General features: G+C 40.1%; 1 protein-coding gene across 1 annotated transcript in view; it reads left to right on the forward strand.

Annotated features, from left to right (window-relative positions):
• IQCG (IQ motif containing G) overlaps nt 1-17595 on the forward strand; it is a 75139-nt gene that overhangs the window by 41436 nt on the left and 16108 nt on the right. Inside the window, 3 exon segments of the mRNA XM_043990588.1 lie at nt 12094-12255; nt 13556-13630; nt 17175-17306. Coding sequence (XP_043846523.1) covers nt 12094-12255; nt 13556-13630; nt 17175-17306 — 369 coding nt within the window.

Raw genomic sequence — 17595 nt, forward strand, 5'->3', positions numbered from 1 at the left:
TTCACTAACCCATCCCATACCAATTTTCTTTTCTGTTTTTTCAACCAGCCACAAAAGTAACCTAAAGTGAAAGACAGCAGTAACAAATTTCTGTTCTTCCAACAACCTAGAGTTTCCTCATTGCCCAGCAACCAGCATCCTCCCCCTCCAACTTTGAAAAGGAACACTATCATTAGCAAGTCTTTGGCTCCCATTGTCATCCTTGCCATCAAAGCTTTATTAACTGTGTTCAGTCTCTTTCCGTGACTAAATACCTCCATTCTGAAGCCAAACAACAACCCAAGCTATAAGGCAATCTCAGGATTTGGAAATAAAACTTGGCTGGAAGTGAAAACCCGCACAAGAACTGCATCATTCCCAGGACCTGGGCCAGCTCTCCAGACGCTCTGGAAAACCAGGGTTAGTGGGCAGAGCAGAACATTCTTGAGTCAGCCTGTCCCTCTGACTTCTGAGAAATCCTTTTAAAAGGAAACTTAGTCATATAACTCAACCTCACTGGCCTGTATAACTCAGTGCTTCTAGGCTGGTTCTTTTCTGGAGCCCATGGGCAGATTAAAAAATGGCAGATGGTTACAATTCCTCAGGCCCCTCTTTGTGCATCTTGGTGGTATTGTGATTTTTACTTCACCAGCCCCTCAGTATTTCAGGTCCTCCCCCCAGCCTCAGTAATCTCACTGCTTAAGGACCATAAAATAAGGCTGCCTGGAACAGCAACCAAACAGGAAGGAACTTGGGATAATTAAAGGCACATGGCAACCGTTTCAGAACAGATGCCTTTGGCTTGGCTCTGTCTAGCCCCTGACCCAGCCTTTTAACTGCTTCTTTAAATGACCCTTTCAATGCTCAGCAGAGTATAACGCTTTATGTTTTCCACACTACCGGAGCTCTTCTAAAGAGTTTCAATTCTCAAAAGTTTGATATTCTTGTTATTCTCTCTCTTTTTTTTTTTTTTAGCGAGGCAGTTGGGGTTAAGTGACTTGCCCAGGGTCACACAGCTAGTAAGTGTTAAGTGTCTGAGGCCGGATTTGAACTCAGGTACTCCTGACTCCAGGGCTGGTGCTCTATCTACTGCGCCACCTAGCTGCCCCCGATCTTCTTGCTATTCTCAAAAGCTAGATTCAACTTGTACAAAAATGGCTTGTTTGGGAGTGGTTGATACCATCTTATGACACAAATAGCAACTGAAAACATCACATGGAACCAAGAAATGGTTCCGCCAATGAGGTATCCGCCATGTTTGCAACCCTGTGTTGGGTGCCCTATGAGGGTGCTGTGGAAGTTCAGAGAAGGTTAAGCTTAATCAAGGAAAGGATTTTATGGTATAGAGCAAAGAGCACTGGACTTGAAATCAGAAGCTAGAGGTTTATGTTCTAGCTCTGTTACTTCCTACACTGTATATCCTTAGCCAACCACAGTCTTTCTGAGCCTCAATTTTCTCATATGCAACATATCAATAGTACTATTTCTAGGACCTCCCTCTCAGGATTGTTGATATAGTAGACATAAAATACATAAATTGACTGTATATCATTATATAAATGTAAGTGATTTTTATTCATATATAGTAGCACCCAGCTGCTTGTGTCTTCTATATTCTTGCCCTTCCCGACCAGAAAGGGTCTTGGTTAAAAACAAAACAAATCAAAACAAAACACCACACCTGACAGACTTTCTTGTCTTTCCCTCATGGGTCAGCTAGGGAAGGTTTTTCTCTTCTACTTTCTTCCCCTCCCTCCCTTTCTGTTTCTCTCCCTCTAGAGACTAAAAGTGAAGGAGAGGGGAAAAGAGAAATGATTAGCTTCCAGAGTCAGGTTCTCCCAAGGGAGCTATACTTGGGTGATAACAATCAAAAGAATGGAAAGACAGGCCAAACTGTGAGATTTAAAATTGGATATTAGATCATAAATTTCCCCTCTTTAACCTTTCCCTTAATTTATCTCCCAGACTTTAGGGTTTTTAAGCTCTTTAGCATCTACCTCAGGTTTACCCTGATTCTGGTTCTGTCCTTCCTGCTGTAAAATTCGGGAAAATAATGTGGGACTGTCTACAAATCCCTGTGGGAGTCTAGTCCAGGTCCACTGTCTATTTCTCCAGGTAAAAGCAAATAAATATTGGAAGTCCTCATGTACTGGTATGGAGAAAAAGGCAGAGAAGAGGTCTACCACTGTGAAACATGTAGATTCATAGGGAATGGATGAAATTATTGTAGCCGGGTTTGCCTATGGTCAGGCAGAAAGAGAACTGTTTAGTTCTGCCATTGAGAGTTTAACTATGAAACATATGTAGACTTGAGGTACTTACACCCACCAGCAGGCCATAATCGATGTATAAGGAGATGAGAGCCTGCGCCAGAGTGGGGCAGTGTTAGAAGAGAGAAGGGGATATATTGAGGAGATGTTTTACAAAGGTGAAATTGACAGGCTTTGGCAACAGCTTGAATATGGGGGGTGAGAGATAGTGAGGAGCCCAGGATGGCTTGTGTGTTGTGAGCCTGAGGTTCTGAGAGGATGGCATTGCTCTCTACAGTGATAGGAAAGGTAGGAGTCGGGGAAGATTTAAAGCAAAAGATAATGAATTCCGTTTTAGAGGTCTAACGAGACATCCAGTTTGATGTCTGAAAGGCAGTCGGAGATGTGAGATGGGAGGTTAGGAGGAAGTTTGGGGCAGGAAAGGTGGACATGAGAATCATTGAGAGTCATCAGCATAGAGAGGGTAATTAAATCCATGGGAGCTGAGGAAATCGCCTCAAGGTAAGTAGTATAAAGGGAAAAGAGGACCCAGGACAGAACCCTGAGGGACACCTACAGTTGGAGGGTGTGATCACAGAGAAGGAGGGGTCAGATAGGTAGGAGGAGGACCAGGAGAGAGGAGTGTCTCAAAAACCTAGAGAGAAGAGAATATCAGAGGGGAGAGAGTGATGAAAAGCATCAGGGGCTTCAGAGATGTCAAGGAGGATGAGGACTGAGGAAAAGCCATTGGAATATGAACAGACAATTTTCAGAAGAAGGAATTAAAGCTATCCATAGTCATATAGAAAAAATGCTCTATTGATTAGAGAAATGCAAATCAAAACAACTCTGAGGTACCACCTTACACTTAATCTGATTGACTAACATGACAAAAAAAGGAAAATGATAAATGTTGAAGGAAATGTGAGAAAATGGGAACACTAATGCATTGTTGATGGAGTTGTGAACTGATTCACCCATTCTGGAGAGTAATTTTGAACTATTCCCAAAAAGCTATAAAACTGTGCGTAAGCTTTGACCTAGCAATACCATTACTAGGTCTGTATCCCAAAGAGATCATAAAAAAGGGGAAAGGACCCACATGGAGAAAAATATTTATAGCAACTCTTTATTTTATTTTTTAGTGAAGCAATTGGAGTTAAGTGACTTGCCCAGGGTCACACAGCTAGTAAGTGTTAAGTGTCTGAGGCCGGATTTGAACTCAGGTACTCCTGACTCCAGGGCCAGTGCTCTATCCACTGTGCCACCTAGCTGCCCCTATAGCAACTCTTTTAGTGGAGGCAAAGAATTGGAAATTGAGGGAATGCCTATCAATTGGGGAACGACTGAACAAGTCATTGTATATGAATGTAATGGAATACTATTGTGCTAGAAGAAATGATGAACAGGCAGATTCCAAAAACACCTGAGTGAAGTGAGCAGAACCAGGAGAACATTGTACACAGTAACAGCAATATTATGTGATAATCAACTGTGATAGACTTAGCTCTTCTCAGTAATAAAATGACCCAAGACAATTTCAAAAGACTCATGAGGGAAAATGTTATCCACTTCCAGAGAAAGAATTGTAGAGTCTGACTGCAAATCAAAATATACTATTTTCATTTTGGGGAGAGGGCTTTGTGTGTGTGTTTTCCCTTTTGTTCTCTTTCTTCTTTCACAACATGTGGAAATATGTTCAATGTGATTGCACATGTATAATAACCTTTATCAGATTGGTTGCTGTCTTGGGGGAGAGAAAGGGCGAAAATTTGGAACTCAAGATCTTAAAAAAATGAATGTTAAAAACTATCCTTACATGTAACTGGGGAAAAATAAAATACTATTAAGATGAAAAAAAAAGAGAGAGAAAAAGAAAAGCCATTGGATTTGGCATCTAAGAGATCTTTAGTACTTTGGAGATAACAGTTTGAGTGGAATAAGGTAGGAAACCAGATTGTAAGAGGTTAAGAAGGAAAGGAGATGGAGGGTCTTACGTGAGCTGATGATGAGTGAGATGAGCAGAACCAGAAGAACATTGTACACAGTATCATCAACATTGAGTGTTGACCTACTGTGATGGACTATATTCTTCTCACCAATGCAATGGTACAGAAGAGTTCCAGGGAACTCATGATAGAAGAGGATCTCCAAATCCAAGAAAAAAAAAGAAAGAAAGAACTGTGGAGTATAGATGCTGATTGAACCATATTATTTCTTTTGTTTTGGGTGCTGTTGTTTTTTTTTCTATTTTGAGGTTTTGCATCACTGCTCTGGTTCTTTCTCTTGTAACAGGATTAATGCAGAAATAGGATTAATGTTATTATGTGTATATATATATATGTATATGTATAGAGATATATAGATATAACCTATATCAGATTACCTGCTGTCTAGGGGAGGGGGGAGGGAGGGGAGGGAGGGAGAAAAATCTGAAGTTGTAAAGCATGTATAAACAAAGGTTGAGAACTATCTTTACATGTAACGGAAAAAATAAAATATCTCATAAAAAAAAATAAATAAAGCAGTCCAGTTGGGCTGGACATCCCTTCAAAAAAAAAAAAAAAGAAGGAAAGGAGAGAAAATGAGGGAATTTATTATAAATGGCCTTTTTCAGGAGTTTAGCAACAAAGGGCAGAAGATATCTGTATCTGAATGTGTATGTGTATGTGTATGTGTATGTATATGTGTGTGCAAAAAGTGATAATTTTGTTTCTTCTTTACTTGCAATTATTCCTTCAATCTCCTTTTCAATCTTTTTTATTGATAGCACTGTATCAAATAGTAGTGGTGATGGTAGACATCTTTGATTTGCCCTTGATGTTATTGGAAAGGCTTCCAGTTTATCCCCATTACTTTTGTTTGTTTGTTTTGCAGGGCAATGAAGGTTAAGTGACTTGCCCAGGGTCACACAGCTAGTAAGTGTCAACTGTCTGAGGCCAGATTTGAACTAAGGTCCTCCTGAATCCAGGGCCAGTGCTTTATCTGCTGCACCACCTAGCTGCCCCCATCCCTATTACATATAATGCCACTTCTTGGTTACACACACATACACACACACACACACACACAAACACTCCATACACTATAATAATATATACTATAATGTATATGTATGTAGAGAGATTGCCCAAGGTCCTACATTTATTATATACTATATATATAACATATTACATATTCTTTAAGATACATACTATATATGCCATCTATTATATATGGGGTGTGTGGATATATACGTATATGTATATACTATTTACTATGAGGAAAAATCTAGTTATTTATAATTTTTAGTTTTTTTTTTAATGGGTCTAGTATTTTTTCTGTATTTATGCTATAGATATTGTTAATAAACAGATTCTTCCACAATATTTGATAGTATAAAAATACTTCAGGACTAGTATTTAATAGCATGGGAACAGCATGGTACAATGGAAAGTATACTGGGTTTGGATTCATAGGACTTGGGTTTGAATCCCAGCTCCTCTACCTTGAGACCTTTGCAACTTCTCTGGACCTCAGTTCTTTGTCTGTAAATTGAGGGAGTTGAATTTGATAACCTCTGAGATTCCTTCAAGTTCTGGATTTTTGAACTTATGATCCTCTGCCCTGGCTTATTGCCATAGTCTATGAATATTCTTAAGGATAGATGTCAAATACCACAATGGCAGTAGCAGCTTGATCAGAATTGGAAAGTGATGTCAAAATCTTGCTATTATCTTCAATATAAAACACCATATTACCTGATCAAAGAGACCAAAGAAGAAATAGGTGCAGTGCAATCTGGAAAACAAAAATATATTGGATATTCAATTCAATTCAATAAACATTTATTAAATGCCTACTGTGTACACCAGGTATTTATGCTAAGCTCTGGGGTTACAAGTAAGAAAAAGACAGTCCCTGCCCTCAAGGAGCTTACAATCTAATGGGAGAAAAAAACACATAAAAGGAAGAACATCAAGGGACACCCAGCTTGTAGTGAGCATCACATTTCCTGGAATTTAGACCAAGCAGAGCTGCAGATTTTAAGTAGAATGAGCTGCAAAGACCAGAGTCTCCCCTTTATTAAGGAGAGCTTTGGGAGGGAGGGAGTGTTCTCCCCTCCAGCCCTCCAATCAGAGGGGAGTGGAGGCTGAGGTGGGTGAGAAGGTTTTGGAATATCCAAAACTGAGTTAGGGCATGGTGATGAAATTTGAAGTGATCAGAAAAAAAAAAGGGGAAAAAAAAAAGAAGTGATCAGTTTCATATCCTTAATCAACAATATAAAATGAAAGCCAAAAATATAAAGGTGATAACAGAAGTCAAAGTAGTTCAATTAACAAAATAATTCATCAATTAAAAAAAAACATTATTAAAGAGACCTGGCAAATTAGAGAGAGAACTCCCAAAGAAGGAAGAAGAAAATTTCTGGTCATTTAGATCAATGGTCACTCACCTGTTATCATTAAAAATGGGGCGGGGGGGGGGGGGGGTGATAAGCCCTCTATTGGGGCAGCTAGTTTAATAGAGTATTGGGGCCTGGAGTCAGGAGGACTCATCTTCCTGAATTCAAATCTATTCTCTGACTCGTCCTAGCTGTGTGACCCTGGGCAAATCACTTAACCTGGTTTGCCTCCATTTCCTCATCTGTACATTGAGGAAGAAATGCTATGTCAGTTTGCTAAGAAAACTCCAAACAGGGTCACAAGGAATCAGATATGACTGAAGACGACTAAACAACAACAAAGCAACCTCTCTCTACATGCATATATTTATTTGTTTTTGTTTATTTTAGTGAGGCAATTGGGGTTAAGTGACTTGCCCAGGGTCACACAGCTAGTAAGTGTTAAGTGTCTGAGGCCGGATTTGAACTCAGGTACTACTGAATCCAGGGCCAGTGCTCTATCCACTGTGCCACCTAGCTGCCCCCATGCATATATTTATAAATTGTATTCATATACATAATTCTAAGTTTAGTTTACTTTATTACTTGGTTTTAATGGTTGTCTAAGCTGAAAAAGGTACCTCACAAAGATAGCTCCAAGTGGAAAAATTACATATTTGGCTGCACTTTTCATTTTCCCGGATGGCAATAACTTATTCTTGGATTTTTATATTTTTAACAAATTGGCTTAAAACTCATGGAAATTCTTCATTCAGAATAATTCTAAACAAGTTAGAAAATTATGTTTCCAAGCTTTTAAAATGTGCATATACATGCGGCAGCTAGGTGGTGCAGTGGATAGAGCACCGGCCCTGGAGTCAGGAGTACCTGAGTTCAAATCTGGCCTCAGACACTTGACACTTACTAGCTCTGTGACCCTGGGCAAGTCACTTAACCCCAATTGCCTCACAAAAAAGAAAAAAATTTAAAAAAAATAAGTAAAATGTGCAGATATGAGGGTTTTTTTACAGGTGACACACTTAAATCGTTTTTGGCAATAAAATCATATACTGTTTCATAAGATCATAAAGGAAGGGCTGGAAAGGACCTCAAAAGTCTCAAGTCCTTCAGTTTACAGCTGGTAAAACATTTCTTTTTTTTTTTTTTTTTTTGCGGGGCAATGGGGGTTAAGTGACTTGCCCAGGGTCACACAGCCAGTAAGTATCAAGTGTCTGAGGCCGGATTTGAACTCAGTTACTCCTGAATCCAGGGCTGGTGCTTTATCCACTGCGCCACCTAGCCGCCCCCTGGTAAAATATTTCTAAACAGTTCCAAAAATTCCCTCCACAGCACAGTTGTTTTTCCCCCCAAGAAGCAGTTTCTCATATATTATTAAAACACTAACCATATCTGATATCCCAGATATCTCAAGAACTCAGCCATTCTCCAGAAGATAAATGGTCAAAAGATATTAACAAAATTCTCAAAAGTAGAATTGTAAGCTATTAACAATCATATTAAAAAATGCTTTAGGGGCAGCTAGGTGGTCCAGTGGACAAAGCACTGGCCCTGGATTCAGGACCTGAGTTCAAATCCGGCCTCAGACACTTGACACTTACTAGCTGTGTGACCCTGGGCAAGTCACTTAACCCTCATTTCCCCATCCCCCCTCCCCCAAGTGCATTAAATAATTAATGAAAAGAGAAATGTGAATCAAATCACCTCTGAGGTTTCACCCCACGCCTAGAAAATTGACAAAAGATGATATAAAAATAGTGTAAAGGGCTATTTCTTAAACAACCCAGGACATAATCTTAGGAGAGAGGCCAATAATGAGATGTTAAAGTAATGGTAAAAATTTGGCTACTTCAGGTGATCCCTTTAGGAAGTGCAAGCCTGTCTCCTGCATGAATTAGAAAGGAAATGCTTCCATAAAACTAATAGTAGTTACCCACCCTCTCCTTCCCTCTGCTCCCCCAGCCTGATGACTTTTCAAAGTCAAGTTTAGTCAGTCCAGGAGGAAATTGAATTCAAAGAGGAGCCCAACTCCTGAGGAGATGTACAGATACCCTTGATCTACAGAGCTGAAGAAGGGGGATCTCTGGGCAGCCGCATGGACATGGGAGAACCAAAGTGTAGGCAGAGGCAGCCACCACAAAGAAAGAGATCAGAGCCCGGAGCAAAGCTGTTTGGGCTCCTCAGGCATGAGGACTGTCAGGACAAATGTGGTGCTGGGAACGAGGCCTCCCCTGCCTGCCCCCTCACCCAGCATTACCCTCAGGTAATGCTGTACCTTCATCTCCCTTGGACTCCCTCATGGAAGCTTGAACTCTTTCCCTCTGAGCATAGTGCAAGTGTGTTTATCTTTCTTTCTTTTGAACATTGGCTTTATACGGTGTTAACCACAAACCATTGCTAGTCTGCGGGTCCTTAGAGGGAATCCAATTGGAAGGAAGCAGTGGAGTGGGCATCATATCCGAAGAAGAGAAAGAGAATAGATCGAACTGGGGATTCAAAGCTTAAAAAGATGGAGAAAAGGAGTGAGCTCCTGAACTCATGACACAATCGCTCCAAAAAACATCCAAATAAAGTCATAGGAAAATGCCTGGAGGAGCAAAACTCACAAAAGAATGTGCTGAAGTCATCTTCTAACCAAGAACAGCTTGGAAGGTCAGAAGGAGGGAGCTGCTGTGCTGATACAGGAGTCAAGCCCATCCCCACAGTCACCCTGACACAGATCCAGTCTCAGGAAGGCCTCACCAGAGAAGGAGAGCCCCAGAGTCTCTGAATCAGCTGAAGAGCCAGTGTCCTCTGGAACTAAGCTCACAGTCTGGTGAGTGGGCTGAACCCTGGGCCAGGGGGAGACTACAGGGGTCTATGCTGGTGCTAAGGCAGAACTTGAATTTTACACCCCTGCTGAGAACCAGGAGGTAGGCTCGAGTAGCAGGGGCCCAGGTGGGGGAGATGCACAGGCTAGTTGGAGCTAACAACCACAACACACAAAGGTGGTTGATTAGCAAATTGGTCTGGGGTCATCTAGGACCAGGAAACAGGCTGAGCAAGGAAAGAACCTGATTCTCCTTAAGTCATATCACCTGGGACTTCTTAAGCTTGGGATACTGCAGCCTGGAAACAGTGCCCCACTTTAAGGAGCTAAAAGTCAAGTAAAATGAAGGCAAGATGAGCAGACAGAGAAAGGTTAGGACCATAGAAAGTTTCTTCAGTAACAAGGAAGACCAAGGGGCACCCTCAGAGGAAGATGTCAACATCAGGGCCCCTATATCTAAAGCTTCCAAGAAAAATACGAATTGGTCTCAGGCCATAGAGGTGCTCAAAAAGGACTTTGAAGATAAAGTTAGAGAGGTAGAGGAAAAAATGGAAAGAGAAATGAGGGTGATGCAGGAAAGACATGGAAAAAAAAGTCAACAGCTTGAAAAGTCAAATGGAAAAGGAGGTACAAAAGCTCTCTGATGAAAATAATTGCCTAAGAATTAGGATTGAACAAATGGAAGCCAGTGACTTTGTGAGAAACTAAGACACAATAAAGCAAATCCAAATGAATAAAAAAATAGAGGGCAATGTGAAATATCTTCTGGGAAAAACTGCTGACCTGGAAAATAGGTCCAGGAGAGATCATTTGAAAATTATTGGTCTACCTGAAAACCATGATCAAGGAAAGAGCTTAGACACCATCTTCCAAGATATTCTCAGGGGAAATTTCCCTGAAATTCTAGAAGAAGAAGGTAAAATAAAAATTGAAAGAATCCACTGATCACCTCCAGAAAGAGATCCCCAAAAGAAAACTCCTAGGAATATTATAGCCAAATTCCAGAGCTCCCAGGTCAAGGAGAAGATATTGCAAGCTGCCAAAAAGAAAGAATTCAAGTACTGTGGAGCCCCAGTCAGGATAGCACAAGATCTAGCAGCTTCTACATTAAAGGACTGGAGGGCATGGAATATGATATTCCAAAGGGCAGAGGAAATGGGATTACAACCAAGAATCACCTACCCAGCAAAACTCAGCATTATCTTTCAGCGGAAAAAATGGGATTGTAATGAAAAAGAAGACTTTCAGATATTTGTGATGAAAAGATCTGAACTGAATGGCAAATTTGACTTTCAAATACAAGACCCTAGAGAACCATAAAAAATTGGAGCTGGGGGACATACCTGGGGTCATACAGTGGGCGACTGTCTTGTGTCTGAGGCCGGGTTTTGGTTGGGATCCCCCTGGGTTCAGGGGTGATGATTTGTCCACTGTGTCACTTAGCTAGATGATAACATCTTTAGGGTTAAATTGAGAGGTGAAGGGAATTCACTGGGAGAGGGGGAAGGGCAGAAGTGAAATCCTACATGAAAGTAACAGGAAAAGGCTTATGGAGTGGGGGAAGAGATGGGAGAGGAGCAGGGCGGTAAATGAATTTTACACTCATCAGAAAAGGCTCAAAGATCTTAAATTTATCAGTTAGTCCCTCAAGGAGGGACTAACAGACACACCCAACTGGGTGGAGTAACCTGTTTAATCTGGGCAGTAAATGAGCCTAACACTCACCAAAATTGGTTCAAAGAGCTCACTCTCATTAGAATTGGCTCAAGGAGGGAATAATGTACACACTCAATTGGGTGGAGTAATCTCTTTAACCCTGCAGGAAAATAGGAGGGGAAGGGGATAAAGAGAGAGGGGCAAAAGAAGAAAGGGCAGAGTGGGGGAGGGGACAGACAGAAGCAAATCCCTTTTGAAGAGTGATAGGATGAAAGAAGATGGATAATAGAATAAATATCATGGGGAAGGGAATAGGATGGAAGGGAAACAGTTAATAATAGTAATCATGAAAAAGAGAAAAGGGGGGAAAATGTACAAAAAACATTCATAGCAACTCTTGGTGGAGGCTAAGAATTGAGAATCAAGGGAATGTCCATCAATTGAGGAATGATGGAAAAAGCTGTGTTATATGATTGTAGTGGAATGGTCTTGTGTTATAGGAAATGACAAACAAGATGATCCCAGAAAAACCTTGAAAGACTAATGAACATCGATGTATAGTGAAGTGAGCAGAGTTGGGAGGACACTGTGCATAGTGACAGCAGTATTGTTCAATGAGCAATTGTGAATGACTTAACTACTCTCAGCAGTGCAATGATCCAAGACAATCCCAAGGAACTAATGAGGAAGCTTACTATGCACCCCTATAGAAAAAACTGATAAAAAGAACATTTGTGGAGTGTACATATATAACCTGATTGCAATCTTGTGGAGGGGGGAGGAAAGGGAGGGAGGGAGGGAGAGAGAAAAATTTGGAACTCTAAATCTTATGAAAATGAATGTTGAAAACTACCCTTACATGTAAATGGAAAATAAAATGTTTGTTGCTAAATTAAAAAAAAAAAGATGGAGAAAAGTACAGATCCTTTGATACAGTTTCCTGGAGCAATGAAGGAGAATTTCTATTGATCTGTCAAAGAAGGAATTTCCCCACTAAAAATCCTTTCTCTCTCTTTCAGGGTCGGAATGAATATATTGCAAATCTCAAGGACCAGCTGCAAGAGTTGAAGGCAAAGACTAATATGGAGAGCCGATATGTGAAGAAAAACACTGACCTGCAGATTGCCCAGACTCAGAAAAAATGCAACAAAAATGAAGAGGTCCTTCTGGAAGAGATCGATGTAAGTGAAGTGTGTCTGCAGGAACCATTTCGAGTTCAGTAGCAACTAATTTTTGGACCTAGCCCACAAGCAGGTAGAAGTTTGATGAACTATTGAAAACTTTGCTCCATCCCTCCAGCACCTCACATACTAGAAAGGACCAAATGAGGGTTTGGGTTGCAAACTTTCGAACAGAGATGCTAGTGGACTAGAGCCAGAATATCCTGTTCTTCTCTAATGACTAAGTTGGTTTATTTGTGTTTAGTCACTTTATCCTTATTTTATAAAACCATGCCTTTGACTCCTTATAAAGGAATAAGGACAGAGCGGGGTACTCTGCAACAAGTTTGTGTTGCTTCTTAGAACACCCAGGCAGGTAGATGGTGGGTGAAGTGGATAGAGCTCCAGCCCTGAAGTCAGGAGGACCTCAGTTCAAATCTGGCCTTAGACATGTACTAGACATGTGTGACCCTGGGCAAGTCTCTTAACCACTATTGCTTAAAAAAACAAACAAAAAAACCCACCCAGGCAGGAATTCTTAAAACTTCTGTGAACCCTGCCAAGTTCACAGGGCTCTGTTCTCTTCTAATCTGCAGTTGCGTGGATAGGAATTTAAGATGCAAACTGTGGTGGGTGGTTGTCCTCCATTTTGAAGAGGACCAGTGACACCACGGGTGATGTCTTGACTTGCTCATGAATTGGATTTGAAGGGAGGCAGAGCTACACAGAGTTGTCAGCCTCACTGTCTTTTCCAGTCATTGAAGCCCAGCCATAAGCCATGGACAGAAATAACCAAAGGAAAGGAGCATAGCATTGAAGGGAGGACAGTAATTAGCAGGGGTTAGATTAATTCCATTTGAAAACATGTGGCATAAGACTGTGACTTCTACAAAGAAAGTGAAAACTAGTTGTAGGTTTCCTAACTTAGGTACTATTGCTTCCTTGATGTTGTTTGATTTCCCAAGATGACAGGCACATTCCTTTTCTGTGGACTTTCACATTTTTGTCTGTAGCTTGCAGACTGTTATCAAAGCTTCAATCCCCTCTCTGCTTGATCCAGGCTGGCATGGTATCCTCAAAAGGTGACGTAGCTTTCCTGCTCTTTCCACTTTTATCTTTCTACGTCAGCAAACCTACTCTCCTTTTTTTGTTTTTCTTAAGACCTAGTCCAGTCTCTATCGGTGAATCCTTGGGATTATGGGATTGAAAGATGAAAAGCCTACATATATTAGCACTTCATACCTCTCCCCGTTTTTCCCAGCTAAAGCTGGTAATTTGCCTGTGAAAACCTCAGACATCTCCTTGTCTATTCTACTCACAGAAACTGAGACTTAAAACTGATGAAGAGATTCGAGTCCACCTAGAAATTGAAAGCTTCCTCAAGAAAGAACAGCAGGTGAGTAGTTCAAATGATTTAAATTAGCCCCTAAGAATACTAATTACAAACCAGGCAAGGCTTTTTAATATTTTCTGAGACTAGAAGTTTATGTGATCAAACCAGCAGGAGCACTTCAAGAGGCCTCATTTGGATAATTATAGAGCAAATAACTGGGTTTGTTGTCATATAGCTCAGTTCCATCTACCTGTGGGAAAGACTCTTTCCAGTACAAGGTCTAGAAATTGAAAGGTGACTGAGGAAATTGAGAAGAAACTTGGAGGATGTGTTTAAGAAAGAATCACAGAATGTAAGCGTTATCAGGGACCCTCTAAATAGCTTCTAAATAGAATAATTTATTATACTGTATTAGATATATAATATGTGACATGTATTATTTTATGACATACAATATTAATTATAATTAATACTTAATTAGAATACCATCTAAAATGGCTTTAAGACCTTTGGTGAGGGAGAACCCATCACCTCCCAAGGCAACTTACTCCACATTGGGGTGTCTCAAATTGTTATGAAGTTTTCTCTTAGGCAAGTCACTCAATATCTCTGGGCCTTATTTTCTTTTTTGCAGGGCAGTGAGGGTTAAGTGGCTTGTCCAGGGTCACACAGCTAGTAAGTGTCAAGTGTCTGAGGCTGGATTTGAACTCAGGTCCTCCTGAATCCAGGGCCGGTGCTCTATCCACTGCGCCACCTAGCTGCCACTTGGCCTTAGTTACTTAACCAAAATTAAGGAGTTACTTTGAAGAAGGTCTCTTCCATCTCTAAATGTATGATCCTATGATTCTTTTTTTCCCCAAGATAACCCTTGCATATTTATTTTAGTATATTTTAGTTCATCATACTCTTTTTTATATAACAGTATTAATTATTTTCCAGTTACATGTAGAGATAGTTTTCAACATTTGTTTTTACAAGATTTCAAGTTTCAAATTTTTCTCCCTCCCTCCCCTCTCCCCAAGACAGCAAACAATCTGATATAGGTTATATTGATCCTATAATTCTTTTGGCAATCCTCAGTCTGCCTTTCTGTGGTCCCACTGATTGCTTTTGCTTCTGACTTCTGGGCCCAAGAAGAACAAATGTTAACTTTCTTCCAATGAATGATAATTCTACCCATACATGAACATAGCTATCATTTCCACTCTCTCCCTGCAAATAAGTGTTCTCTTTTCAAAGTATATCCAGATTTATCAACTGATTTTCATATGGCATAATCTTAAAGCCCTTCTCTTCTAGATTTTCTCCAGCTGGGGCAGTGGATAGAGTGCCAGGCCTGGAGTCTTAAGTTCAAATTTGGCTTCAGATACTTACCAGTTGTGTAACCCAGGACAAGTCACAGGTTAACCCTGTTTGCCCCATTTTCCTCATCTATAAAATGAGCCGGAGAAGGAAATAGCAAACTATTCCAGGATCTTTGCCAAGAAAACGCTAAATTGAGTCACAAAGTGTCAGATACTATGGAACAACAACAGTCATCTAATTCAACTTCCTCATTTTATAGATGAGAAAAATGAAGCCCAGATAAATGAAGTGATTTGCCCAACAAAGTCACACAGGCAGGAATGGAACCAAGATCCATATTCTTTAATCCCAAATCTTTGAAACCCTTAGACTTTTTTCTTCAAATGAATGTCTATCCAGCTATGCCTCCCCCATCTTACATTTATGTTAGTTTTCTAAGCTCATCTGTAAGACTTTACATTTTTTCCTTATTAAATTTGACAAAACATTCTATATCCTGTCAAAATCTTTTTTATATCATGACTCTGGCATCTCTCCTAGCTTTGTGTTGTCTGAAAATTTGATAAATTTATCAACTAAGTTCTTATTCAGCTCATTGAAGAAGATGGCCAATAGTGGAGAGCCAAGCCCATTAGTCCATTAGTGAAAGGCCTCCTTTCAAGCTGACATGGAACCATTACAGACTACTTTTTGGTTCTGTCTGTGAAAACACTTTCAGATATACCCAACTGTACTTTCTTTTTCCCATTTTTCGAAATTTCAACATTTTGTTTATTTCTAGAACCTATTGTCTTGTGGATTCCATAGTGAAATAGTCTATGTTTCAGTTAACAAGCACTTGTTTTCATTCTCTCCCACACCCTATGCTCCATTGGAAAAGAAAAAACAAAAACCCTTGTAAAAAAGATGCATAGTCAAGCAAAACAAATCCCCACATAACTGGACTCTTGTTTGGCCTACTTCTCTTTATCTTTTCTGCAAGAATAGCATGAGAGACTTTGTCAGATCTTTTCCTGAAGTCTAGGGGTCACCTATATCTATAGTATTTTCCTGGTCTACCAATCTAGAAACCTATCAAAGAACAGAAATCGACTCAGCCTCTCATAACCTGTTTTTGATTAAGCCATGCTGGCTCTTTGTAACCACCATTTCCTTTTCTAGATGCTCACTTAACCATTCCTCTAGTATTTTGCCAGGAATAAAGTCAAATTCCCTGGTCTATCATTTGGAGCCTCTGGTCTCTTTATCTTTTTTTTTGGAAAACAGGGACATTTCTCCTCTTCCAATATGTGGTACCTTTCCTATTCTCTGTGATCTTTCAGAGATTAATGGCAGTACAATAATCCTTCAGCCTGTTCTTTCAGTAACCTTTGATGTAGTCCTTCTGGGCCCATTAACTGCAAGGAATCAAAGAAGGCTAAGGGCTCTGTTATTATCTCCTTTCTTAAATCTTAGGTTCCAACTCAGGATTAGTCATTTTTATTCTTTCCTTTTCAGCCCAAAGCTTGTTATCCTTAGCAGAGAAAGCAGAAATAAAACAAGAGTTGATCAGCAATCCCTTCCCTGTTACTTGTTATCCCAACAGCCCTAAGGAGTGGTCTTCTCTCTTTCTTTTCTTTTTTCTTCAATAGTTTTTTTTTTTAAAGCCCAAAACCTTTTTGGCTGTTCTTAGCTTTCCTTTCCAGCTCTGTGCTGAGCTTTAGATACACTTACAGACTCATAACACAGTCTTGTAATCATCCTGAAGGAATTTGTTTTTGGAATCTTGTACCCAGAGAGCTGTAGCATTCAAGGTCCATTTCACCAATGATTTTCTCCAGACATTTAGCCCAAGTCCTCCTTTGAGGTTCCCCTTTCCTTAATGGCCCTCTCTAAACCTTCTTGTCACATAATGTCTCTGCCATCGTAATTTTTCTAATTCCTTTTCTTCCTCCTTCAAACCTCAGTGGAAAATTGAGCAAATCAAACAATCTCCCTATGACCCTATGGCCAACAGATCTAGCCCAACGTTATCTTGATCAGAATAGCTAAGTCTTTTACAGTTTGATCAAATTTCTTTATATAATTTTGGACCCAAGATTTTTTTTTCCCTGAAGCTATTTTGAACACCTTGGAAATCCTAGCCTAGTACTGACTGAAATTCAAGAGATTTGAACCAGAGTAGCCTCAAGCATGTTTTGTATTTGGTTGTCTTCATGCTATAGTTCCGATTATCTGTTGTTTTCCTTTATCAGAATCTCTTTTCCTACTCTTGATTTTTTCCACTGGTTCTCTCTCCCTCTCTTTTTTTTCCCCCAAACAGAAACTGGAAGAGAAGTTAGAGTACTGGATGGAGAAGTATGATAAAGACACAGAAATGAAACAAAATGAACTGAACAGTCTTAAGTCTGCAAAAGCCAGTGACTTGGCAACCTTGCAAGATCTTGCAAAACAGGTGAGGAAGGAACCAGAGCTTTCCAAAAATGGCTTACAGGCAATCGCTCCAACTCACAGCACAACCTAAAAAGAGAAGCTGCTTCAGCTGTAAATGCCTCCTCTATTGGGATAGAAGGCAGCCATTTCCTGGGAGTATTTACATTTACAAAGATTCATCCTTGTTCCCTGTGCTTGTCAATAGTTGGGCTATTCCTATACTTTTCTACTTGGAGCAGAAAAGAGACAACAGATAAGCATTTTTGTCCATATTCACGCCTTTATCTTCTTTGCAAACTGAAGCAAGACCT

This window comes from Dromiciops gliroides, chromosome 3 (genome assembly GCF_019393635.1).
Source record: "Dromiciops gliroides isolate mDroGli1 chromosome 3, mDroGli1.pri, whole genome shotgun sequence".
Lineage (NCBI taxonomy): Eukaryota > Metazoa > Chordata > Mammalia > Microbiotheria > Microbiotheriidae > Dromiciops > Dromiciops gliroides.